Raw genomic sequence first — 12,406 nt, 5'->3', positions numbered from 1 at the left:
GAAGGTGTTTCCTCACATTTCATTAGGGAACAAGAGTTCATCAACATTACAGAGGAGATGGGATCATTGGTGGAAGACAGCTGGTAAATTAAATTGGTTGGACAGTTATGTTTTTGTAAATGAGTTATAAAAATCTAGATAAGTGAAGTGTGAAACCTGAACAATTTTATTATTAGGTTTTGGAGGTTTGTAATTGCAGCCCGACATGGGCCTTCTAAGGAGAGCTTTGGCTTGGATGCACTCTTGAAGCTGAAACGAAAATGCAGTTATGACTTTTTCCATGGAAGCAAGTTCCCGGTAATGGCAAACCATGGTTGTGAAAGGCTAAGTAGAATGCAGTTCGACATGTGTTCAATGGTGGGAAAAATAACGTCCCGATGTGACAGACAGGGAGAGGTCTTGCCCACAGAACAAAGTATGTGTGCACCCCACATCTCAAGGTGAGCACAACGCAATGTGCGAGAAGTGCCACATGGCTCCTACCAATGAAGCTGCATTAGTAGAGGCTCGATTGATATGTCAATCGTGGCATAATGGTCACGTGATGGATATGAATATTTTAGTAATGGACTCTTGGTTGAGCTAGTGGTTGGGAGGTGCGCATAGCACATTGGGGTTCAGTCAATGACAATAATAGAGACAAGTAATGATGGTCCAAATACCCCAAGAATAAACCTAGCAAAAAGCAAGCATGGGAGTTGGCTTGCAGGGGAAGGATATAGATGTAATATTTCTCTTTATGATGCATGTACTACCGATATGGCAAATGTAATTTTGCAATGCACTAAGGCAATCTCTTACTCTCGAGGCAAGCACATAGGATGAGGACCAAGCTTAGAGAAACTAAAAGAACGGATGTCTACAAGCCCAGCCCAAGTGGTACAAATAGTTAATCATGCAACTGAAGGAACACCCATGTATAAGGCGCCTATCCCCCTCACCTGAACAAAGAAAGTGCATGTCACAAGAGAGCAGCCCACCGCTGTGGTGATTGAAATTGATGATGAGGTCACGCATCGTCCAAAGTATAACATGCATGTACGGGACCACAAATATATGGGGAGGCCATGGAAGATCATTTTTAAGGAGCATAATACAACCAGTACTCATGAAAGAATAGTGAAAGTCACAGAGTTCAGTGTGATTGAGCGCAAGAAGGTGAATGAAGCAATGTGGGCAATCCGAAAGGACATGCATTGGCAACAAGGTGACATGCAGCGCAGAACGCCTCATGGTGGTAAGAGGTGTGAGAAACACTTAGCTAGATCTATAAAGGGTGTGCCTGCACCATCCTTCAAAGGCTATCCCAAGCACCCTAATGGTCTCATTAGACAATGGACGTGGTTTTTCCTTGATCATGTGCTTCATTGCTATATTGTGAACACCAACATAGACCCAAAGCCCAATCCACCACCCAAGGTATGGCTAGTTGCTATGAGAACTAACCTCACAAATGAAGAGGTATATTCATTATGGGAAGGTGGATACCAAGTGGAGAGCAAGAATGTAGAAGGTGTTATTCCCACTCCATCTAGTAGTGGTGGGGCTACAAGATCCTTTACAACAGTAACAAGTTCCAAACAACCCCATATGGGTCCACTACTAACACAGAGGCAGGTAGCTTAGGCATGCAAAATGACATAAGAGTGAAGTATTGCACATCGATATCAGAGGAAGTGGTAAAAAGAAAAAGGTTGCTTTGAAAATAAAATCTACGATGGTAGAAGACGTGCGGAGGTTGGAGCACAAGCATGCATTTTTCAAGATGGAATCACACGAGGATGATGCACATGTTGGAAAATATGATGTGCATGTGAAAGATGAGATGTGTTGTACGTGTGCAGATTTTGCAGGTAGATAATCTAAGAAGAAGCCGTATCTTGCATGCAAGCACTGGTACTTCATGTATTTGTGTGTTCTTGGCTTGAGCCAGAAGGAGAATATGTTTATCCACCAACCTATCCTATCGGATTTGGAGCTCTACAATGCCTTGTCTCGTATGAGAACCTACCCTAATCTAGACCATTGAAGCCGTATCTTGCATGCAAGCACTGGTACTTCATGTATTTGTGTGTTCTTGGCTTGAGCCAGAAGGAGAATATGTTTATCCACCAACCTATCCTATCGGATTTGGAGCTCTACAATGCCTTGTCTCGTATGAGAACCTACCCTAATCTAGACCATTGAATGCATGGAATTTCACATTTCCTGTAGTTTTTTGGGACTTTTGTAACGTCACTGGAAGCAACCTCATTGTAGTGGGTTCGATTTTGCAATATCAAAAAATAGTCTCAGTTTCAAGTCTCAACTGTCCTTGGGTAGGTAAGATAATATGCTCGTCGTCTTGAGGACGTGATCAGGATCAAGGAATATAAGTAAGCTGACATGATCAGGATCAAGGAATATAAGTAAGCTGACATGAAATACATTGTGGACTTGAAGGTGAGGAGGTAGAAGAAGTTTGTAAGCTTTTTCTCCTATTTTTTGAGTAACCACATAGGGTCCACAATATCTTGGTGATAATTTCTTGTATTTTCCAGGGGGATAAAGCTTTGCTTGGGTCGAACCCTCAGGAAAATAATATCCCCTTCTTCAAACACACGATTGGATCTCTTTGGGTTAGCATATTGCTTCTTTCTATCCTAGGTATCTTTTTAATATCCTTACGAATGAACTGCATGTAAAAATCCATCTTATCAAGCATCTGTTTGGAAACTTCAACCTTAATCATAGGGTTGGACCAATTTAGGGGTGTAAGGTAGTTATATCCATAAAGAGCTTTGAAAGGGACATCCTAATGCTATGATGTTAAGAAGCATTGGCTACTACAATAGGCTCTTAGGATGTCATTAATAACTTGGTTCACCCGTTCTTTTGTTCATTAGTCTCTAGATGGTAGTAGGTAGTGCTGAGATCGAGGGATCTACCAACTACTTCAAAGAAGGCTGTCCAAAATTGAGAAGTGAATTTTGCATCACAATCACTCAACAATCCTCCTATGCAAGCCATGTAATCTGAAAGAAGATATTGGCAATCTCCAAGGTTGTATGGGTCTTCTTGCCTAGGATTAAATGAGTGACCTTAGGTAACCGGTCCATAACCACCAATATGAAATCATTCCCTGCATTAGCTGCTGTGAAAGGTAATCCTGTAGTAAAGTCCATATACTAATGCATTCCCATTTTACTTTCCTGGCATTTTAACTCTTTCATCCTTAATCTTTTGGTGCACCAAGCACTTCATGATATACCGAATTACGTCTTTCTTTAGTATTGTCTAGAAGAAAGTCTTCTTTACTGCCGTATAAGTCTTTATTTCTCTAGGACGTCTTGCTATTGTAATGCTATGTGCTTCAATTAATTTTTTTTCTTTAAGTCATCATCCATGAGAATACACAAGCGATCTTTGAAATATAAATACACAAGTTAATTTTCTTTAAGTCATCATCATTGGGAATACACAAGTAGTCATTGAAATATAAATATCCATCCTCCAATTTGAATCCCTATACCTTATTTAATTCTTGAGGAGACTTCTTCTCTTGTAAACGTAGTTATATAATTAGTGAAAAGAACTTGTCACTTACACAAAGATCCTCCAATAATGGGTTTGAAATTATACTTACTGCTATTAAAGAATCTTTTCTATTGAGGGCATCTGTAACAACATTTTCCTTCCTTGGCCTATACTTAATTTCAAAGTCAAATTCTTGGAGAGTCTACATCCATCTACTCTGACACATGCCAAGATCACCTTGAGTAAATATCCACTTTAGGCTCATATGGTCAGTGACTAACATGAAATTTTATCCACTTTAGGCTCTTATGGTCAATGACCAATGTGAACTTTTATCCTAGAAGATAGTGTCTCCATAACTGTAAGGCAGTAACTTCATGGAATGCATAATTTCTCTAAGGAGGTATGAGCTTCTAAGACTCATAGCTACTAGCCTTCCATCTTTCTTGAGAACTCCTCCAATAGCAAATCCACTAGCATCTGTTATGACTTAAAACAGTTTGCTAAAATCAAGTAGCATTAAGATGGGATTGGTAAGCTTAGCAATCCCATCTTAAGCTCATGGGAGTCCACTGGAAAGGTACATTCTTTGTCAGACGGGAATTTAGGGGTGTGGCTATTTTGGCATATCAAGATATGAAAATCATGTACCACCCTGTTAGCCCTAGACATGAAAATCTTATACCATCGTGTTAGCCCTTAGAAATCCCCTAACTTCTTTTACTCTCTTAGGTTCCAACTAGTCTATTACTACTTGTACCTTAGTTGGATCTGCTGAAATCCCATCCTTAGATATTATAATGCCTAGGTATTCAATACGATCAGTAAAGGGCGTGCTCTTACTCTTTTTAGCAAAGACCTTGTGTTTCCTTAGAATCTCCAACACCTTGCTTACATGTTTCTCATGGTGTGCATCATTTTTAGAGTACACCAGGAATACCAGCACATAGTCATCCAACTACTCTCTCTGAAAAATTATTGCATTAGCCGATTGAATGTGGCTAGGGCATTGGTCAATGCAAAAGGGCATCACTATGAACTCATGGTTCTGGTTGAGATTTGTGCAAGGGTTCACGAATGCCGTTGTCAAGCTCTTCCACTAATTGGAAGATTTACCCACACTGCTCGCGGTGGTGACTATTCTAAAAAAAGATAATCATGCATTTAAAGCTTTGAGACATGCAACTTTAGTAAAGGCAAAAGATCTCTTTATTTACTCAAAAGCATTTACTACATTGTAATAGGGAAATCTAATCCCTGTTTCCAAACAAGCGAAAATTTTGATACTGTCCCATAATTATAAATTTTTGGTAGGGAAGAAACAAACTCATATGATTTAATATAGATAAATATTCATCTAGGGAGTACTGAGTTCGTCCTGTACTCCTATTGTCTTTAACTAAATCGAGTTTCTTGGCTAAACTCAAGTTGGAAGCATAAAATGGGAGAAAATCTAAGCTAATCTTGATGATGAACTTTTCCTGTACATCAATCCAACGAGGCCACATAAGGAGTTCCTAGTAAGGTTATCCAAAGTAATAATCTCTAAACTCGAGATAATGTGTAGCCATCCTTACTTTATCATTTGACGTATACTGGAAAAAGCAACGCTAACAGCTTGATACTCACAATAAATGATCAATTGATGTTGCGCCATTACTGCATCACACAGCTATACATTTAATATTCTGAATTTAAAGACACTACTCAATAAACGAACAAACTTTATTTATATATCAATCTTTTTTTTTTCAACACTATCTTTTGTTTCCTCATATATAATCTTAGGTTTAGTACTCTGTTTCTTGCATGATGGGTCGTAAAATGCCGGTTGTGATTATTAAGATTAGGAGAAGTAAGTATCTGAGTTTTGGGGATAAAGAAGCTAATAGCTCTAAAAAATCGTTTATGAGTTACAAGGTATCTAGGCACAAACGTATATAACTAGAGCCTGTTTATTATTCCAAATCTGTAGAGCGAATCATAGCTACATAGATATTCACTTTGAGCATTCCTACCTAATGGAAAACAAGAATAAATGGTGCTAAAGTAGGAGTCATTAACAACACACCACTATTAGCTCTATTCATGCTATGTTAGGAAGAAGAGCTCTTTAAAATGATGCATCAAATGATCCTTCCACATTAATTACATGAAGATAAAAGATGTTCAAACACGTGCTATCATATCATCTTCTTGGGACAATCTCGATATACCAGACATGTATGGTTAGGTCATCTGTTGTGCCATTATCATTAACTTAATTTAACTTGACAAGATAATTTGAAAACAAGATAGAAGATAAAATGAAGCTAATTTTTGCAGTAAAAAACACTATATCAAGATTATTTATATACAACATGAAGTCGGTTATAGACTCAATTCGCTCGCACAAAGTCTACATCCATCCTAGGAATAACTATCATGTCTAGGGGTACAAAATTCCTAAGCAGTCTATACAATCTACACGGAAGGATGCGATCTGGAGTAAGGGTAGAGCATTACACTAGCTCGTGTTCTATTACAAGGATCATAATTCTTAACTTTATCCTAAGGTCTTTATTCAAGGTCCTATGTGGTGTAGCTTGCTTGATCCATTGATTAATGATTCAACAACCTTCCATTGTTTCGGACATCCAAGGGATGGATGGGTGGTTACTTAGCAATTACGGTTCATGTTTCAACCACGAGGGCAATTAGGTGAACCAATTTTGAGCTAGCTCCTCAGAGATTTTTTGTTGAGCTGGCTCCCCAGAGATTTTTTGTGTTGAAATCGTAAAGACAAATAGCCTAGCAACCGTTTTTTTGTTTTGATTTCCATGGTCATTACAATTGTTTTTTCACTCCCAAGAACACGACTCCTTGGATTTTCATTTTTAATAAATTTCTATTGTTTCTTATTTAATGTCTACATACAGCTATTTAAACCCTCGAGAGAAGGCACTGCAGAAGTGGAAAATGGAGAGAATCTTCTCAATCAGGCAAAGAATCAAAGGTTGAGAGAATGACCAATGAAAAAAAGAAGCACTGCAAAGCTAAAGTGGGCTTCTAAGTTCTGAGTCTCCTGACGTTCTTAAAAGCTTGAAACTTTGGCTTTTATCTGGCGATGGTTGCCAAGTTCCAACTCGACTATAAGCATGGCCTATGTCCTTAGTTTGGACTTTGCAACTTGGTTCACAATCATGGGACTGATCGCCCAGTTTGCAAGTGGCCACTAGGCAATGGCCACCACAACCCTGAACTTATGTCCTTAGAGGTGTGAAAGAGCATGACTTGGTTCCAATTAAAATTTTATGGCATCTAATTTCAGTACCCATTTCTCACTTTTTTTAAATTATTAAAAAAAATAAAAACAATGTAGCGGCGATGGCTTCTCACTACGCAGACCGCACCGAGAGCCTCGTATGGAAGGAGTACTCTTCGACTGTCGGAGAGCCGAAATGCAAAGTAAGTCCATGTACTATTTGCAGAGAATGAAAGCTCTAAATTAGGTTTGGGGCTGCCCTCGGCCGACAACAGTGGGGCTCTGATGCCCCTTGGCGTGTCACAGACAAACTCAAGGGCCTCCAATTTCCGGCATAGACTCCACAATCCAAGCTGGGTTCAACCAGAGCCTTGTGCCATGAAGGCACCAGAAGAAGTGAACCACAATTGGGAGATGTTGAGCTTAGAGGAGGCCCTCTCTTCTTTGGAGGAAGGTATGCCCCCCTTGCCTTCTGTAGAAGACTTCTCTTGCATCTTACACAAGTGTAGAAAGGAGAAAAACCTAGCACACGTGCAGTGCCTGCATGCACACATAAGTAAAAGTGGGCTTGAAGCACATACATCACTTGGGAATCGCCTCGTCTCTTTGTTGGTGGAAGTTGGAAGCATTTGCAATGCCCAGCAGGTCTTTGATCGGCTGGCGTATCACGATGAGTGTTCATTGAACTCTCTCATCACAGGTTATCTTAGCCACGGGGAGCCGCAGCATGCTCTCACCCTGTATCAGAAAATGCAGAAGCATGGCTCTCTACATCCTACCACGTCCACTTTTGTGGCCTTACTGAAGGCTTGCGCTAAGCTGAAAGATCTGGAAAGAGGCTGCAAAATACATGCTGAGGTTGCCAGGGAAGGGTTGCTGGAAAGCGATATTTTCGTTGGCAGCACCTTGGTCGACATGTATGCCAAATGTGATTCCCTTGCAAAAGCACAGGAAGTGTTTGACAATCTCCCGATTCGAAATGTTGTCTCATGGACTGCACTAATTGCAGGATATGCGGAAAGCGGGCATGGCGAGGAGGCACTCTGCTGTTTTGAACAGATGCAACAGGAGGGGGTCTCTGTGGATGCAGTCACATTTGTCTGTGGCTTGAAAGCCTGTGGCAGCATAGGAGCTACAGAAAAAGGCCAAGAAATGCACTCTGGGATTGCCAAAAAAGGGCTGGAAAGATACCTCGTTGTTGGCAGCACGCTGGTTGATATGTATGCTAAATGCGGCTTGCTTGCAGAAGCACAAGAAGTGTTTGACAAGCTTCAAGTTCAAGATGTGGTCTCCTGGACTGCTTTAATTGGAGGATATGTGGAGCACGGGCATGGTGAGGAAGCGCTCGACTGTTTTGAACAGATGCAACACAAGGGTGCCTCTCCAGATGCTGGCACATTTGTTTGCTGTTTGAAAGCTTGTGGCAGCATTAAAGCCACAGACAAGGGCGGAGAAATACATGCCGAGACTGCAAGAAGAGGGTTGGAGAGAGACTTCTTTGTTGGCAGCACCTTGGTGGATATGTATGCTAAATGTGGCTTGCTTGCAGAAGCACAAAAGGTGTTTGATAAGCTTCCAGTTCGCAATATGGTCATATGGACTGCACTTATCACAGGATATGCAGAACATGGACGTGGTGAGGAAGCACTTAAGTGTTTTGAACAGATGCGACATGAGGGTGTCTCTCCGGGTGCTGTTACATTTGTTTGCAGCTTGAAAGGTTGTGGCAGCATAGGAGCCGCAGTCAAGGGACAAGAAATACATGCTGAGATTGTTAGAAAAGGGTTAGAAAGAGAGCTTCTTGTTGGCAACACCTTGGTTGATATGTATGCTAAATGTGGCTCGCTTGCAGAAGCAAAGGAAGTGTTTGACACGCTTCCAGGTCGAACTGTGGTCTCATGGACTGCACTAATCACAGGATATGCCCAGCTTGGAGAGAGTGAGGGTGTTTTCCATATCTTTGACAGAATGATAGAAGAAGGTATAAAGCCAAATTTTGTTACGTTCATCAATGTTCTTAATGTATGCAGTCATGCGGGTCTAGTGGAGAAGGGCCAGATGTACTTTGAGTTCATTAGCAACAAATATGGTTTGATCCCAACTCCTGAGCACTACACTTGCATGGTCGATCTCCTTGGCCGTGCAGGCCATATAGACAAGGCAGTAGCAATGATCAAGAGGATGCCGTTCCATCCTGGCATTGGGCTGTGGCTTTCTGTGTTGGGAGCTTGTCGAAAGTGGGGTAATGTGGAGCTTGGAAGAGTTGCCTTTGAACATGCAGTGCGACTCGATGAAAAGGAGGCTGCCACTTATGTTTGTATGTTTAACATCTATGCAGATGCTTCCATGCAGGGGGACGCAGACAAGGTTGAGGCAATGAGAGTGGAAAAGCAAGCATGGACGAAAGCAGGAGATATTTGTTGGACCAACACCAGTAGAACTGTGCATTCCTTTCTAGATGGGAATTAAAGTCATCCCCAATGCAAAAGCCTTTATGCAAAGCTAGAAGACTGTTCATTCGAAATGATGAGGGTGTCGTGAGATATTTCCAATGATGAAAAAAGAAGAAAGTGCAGTAGTCATTGTTCCCTTTTATTTCAAGTCTTGATGTCTGAATGATGCAGGGACAGGCATGAAAGTGAGTTGGATCATGTGTTTTCCTATATAAGGTGTGAGCTTATTGCTGAAAGCAATCTGGTAGTTTGAAGAAAAGTTGAAGATTTATCAAGTATCCAATAAGAACCTCAGACGGGTGGAAATGGAGGCCAGAAATGCACAGGGGAATATCCACGCAGACCAATGCATAAGCAATGCTGCCACAAAATATCGCTGGGTAGACATGGCTCTTTGCTGGACAAGTGACATAAGGTGTGTGCATTACTCTGCTCTTCATTGTGGGGTTTCCACAGGTTGAAGATGAAGGCATATTGATGTTGGGTACCCACAGAAAGTCTAGGAGATGTCATCCAACTTGTTTTTGAAGCATACCAAAATATGACTCACTGGAGGCTAGTGGAGCCCCCGCCAAAGAAAAACTGCCCTGGGCACTTGACAGGCTGGGTGCCAGAAGGGTGGGCAGCCAGAGGCTGAACAGGACAGGCCAGTTGTGTGTTGGTTGGTTGGGAAGAAGGCAGTGGTTGGGCATCATGGCCGGTCGGGTGATTGAAACCGATCCCGTCAAGTGGGAAAAGACTCCGTTGGACACCCACACGCGTAATAGCACAACTTAAATATCACAAATTGAATGGACAACTTAATAACAATTGAAAACTGAAATGAAATGAAATGTTGATCAATGGACACCATCACTGGGGCCGGAACGGGCCGACCCCCCCCCCCCCCCCCCCTCAATATATGATATATAATTGGGAGCTTAAAGATACAATGCTCCATGGGTTCAAAGAACCAGATGATGTCCATGTACAACTGAGATGAATACAGTACCAAACAAGAGACTCGAAGTAGACGTTCGAAGGAGAGCAACCCACTTGACTGGTCAAGTCTTTACGGTCCTGTGCCTTCACTGGAATCCGCGGAGAGCGCCCCACTGGTGTTCCAGGACCACGCACAAACAGGTGCTCCCGTACTAATGCCTGGCTCTCACGTTCTCGGCACCCATGGACCGTGGTTCTCCAGAAGCTTGGACTACCCGGCACCGAACGGGTGTTAGCGGTAGAGAGTATCCCTTATTAGATTTACTTCAAAATCCTTTACTTAAATCTCAATCCACTTACTTGTAGCTCGCTAGTGGAAGACAAATACCCGAGGCATCTAAGTGCAGCCATCTGGAGATCTGAGCACAGCCGCCTGTTGAATGGGGAGGAGCCTGGGCGTAGCCACCTGTGGAGGTCTGGAGGCGCAGCCGCCTGTGGAAGAGGGCGCAGCCGCCTGCAGAGCCACTTGTAGAGGAGAGCGCAGCCGTCTAGAGGAAGAGGGCGCAGCTGCCTGCAAGGGGAGGAACGCAGCCACCAGTAGCTGCCTGCAAAGGGAGCGCAGCCACCTGTAGCCGCCTGTGGAAGGCATGCACAGTCGCCTGAAGGAGGCGCAGCCGCCTGCAGGGTAGAGGGAGCAGCCGCCTATGGAGAGGAGTGCAGCCGCCTATGGAGGGGAGGAGCGCAGCCTGTTGTGAAAAGCACAGCCGCCTACTGTGCAGAGTGCAGTCTGTTGTGGAGAGCACAGCCGCTTGCTGTGCAGAGCGCAGTCTGCTGTGGAGAGCACAGCTGCCTGATGGAGAGGAAGCGCAGCCACCCGTACAGCGTGTGGAAGGGCAGTGCAGCCCCACGCAGCGGCCTGTGTGTAGAGAGTGCAACCGTCTGGAGAGGAGAGGCGCAGCCGCCTATGGCCGCATGTGGAAAGGAAGCGCAGCTGCCTGCAGAATGGAGGCGTAGCACCCTGCAGAGTGGAGGTGCAGCCACCTGAGAGCAAACGGAGAAGAGATGATCGCCTGTTGTGTTCTCCAAGCAGGTGAGGTGGTCGCTCTTTTGTAGGTGTTGGAGAGAGAGCACACGAACACAGTTGGCCGGCCCCTCTAGTTTGCATGGAGGCGGTTAGTTCCGAGGTGGGGTGTGGGTAGGTGGCCATGCACCCATCCCCACACATAAAGTGTTCCTTTTACCCTTAATGATTAAACGTGGGTGCCCACCCTACCAAGGACATCATTAAATATTGGGAGGGTGCCCACTCTTTTAATGAATGTGAACTTACAACCTTATAAAAATAAAGGTTAGAAAGAAAGCTATTAAACAAACAAGTGCAATACACTTACCACCTGCTCACACGCAACAAAACTCGTCAGAAGACAGAGTAAACTTCACGACTCACTGGCAGCGTCCCCGCTCAGTAAGTGGCACGTCAAACAAGCAAACACAAGAATACAAGTCATGCGAAAATAGTTCTAAACATGCAAAACATGAATGCATGTACAAATAGTATCTCATGGGCATATCTCCCGTTCATGGAACAAGTATAAAACATCTGTCGAGCACAATGATGGCATGATAGAAAAACATAAATCTCGGTCTTCCTATGGAGTGACAGTCCCATAGGTAAGACACAGATCCAGGCACGCGCCTCCCTATGGAGTGACAGTCCCATAGGCAAGACACGACACAAATATTGGCTCTTCCATGGCGTGACAATCATACACGGGTGGCACCAATCTGGCTCCCATCCATACGACACCGTTCTGTTAACACACGGGTGGCACCAGTCTGGCTCCTGTCCATGTTATGCAAAAATACTGGCCCCTTCACATGAGACATTGGCCTGGCCTCAAGTGAACAAGACACAAATGTGGAGATGGACCAAATGGTCGGCCAATTGGTGACATCCCCTTGGGCTTCTAAAGAGTTGTCCTCAACTGAAAAGCCTTAAGATATGCCTGCAATAACTGTGGGTAATCAATAAAATAATCCTCATTTACCCACTTTGCATCAATGGGCAAATAATTTTTGAACTTCACAAGGTATCTCCTGGAAAGCTTTCCTGCAGGTAGCTTTCGCTCCTTGTGAAAGACAATCTGTTCTGTTTGGAGGATCTCCTCAAGCTCATCAATCTCTGGCGGATCTTCTGTGATGACAGGCTCGTCAGGATCTGGCCCGACATATTTCCGAAAAAGACTCACATGAAATGCATTGTGAATCTTCC

At 43.3% G+C, this 12,406-nt stretch overlaps 1 protein-coding gene across 1 annotated transcript; it reads left to right on the top strand.

Moving 5' to 3' along the window:
• The first annotated feature begins 6,882 nt into the window (after positions 1-6,882).
• On the top strand, positions 6,883-10,052 carry LOC147621502 (pentatricopeptide repeat-containing protein At1g06140, mitochondrial-like). Its single transcript, XM_086824263.1, has 2 exons — positions 6,883-6,963; positions 7,067-10,052. Exons 1-2 carry the CDS (start codon positions 6,883-6,885, stop codon positions 9,227-9,229), a joined length of 2,244 nt encoding a protein of 747 aa, XP_086680389.1. The 3' UTR covers positions 9,230-10,052.
• Positions 10,053-12,406: the final 2,354 nt, after the last annotated feature.

Source organism: Cibotium barometz, chromosome 30, assembly GCF_041138505.1.
Source record: "Cibotium barometz isolate CiBa-2024 chromosome 30, ASM4113850v1, whole genome shotgun sequence".
Taxonomy (NCBI): Eukaryota; Viridiplantae; Streptophyta; class Polypodiopsida; order Cyatheales; family Cibotiaceae; genus Cibotium; species Cibotium barometz.
Note: the sequence above shows the minus strand (reverse complement) of the source record. Positions and strands in the feature narration are given on the sequence as shown.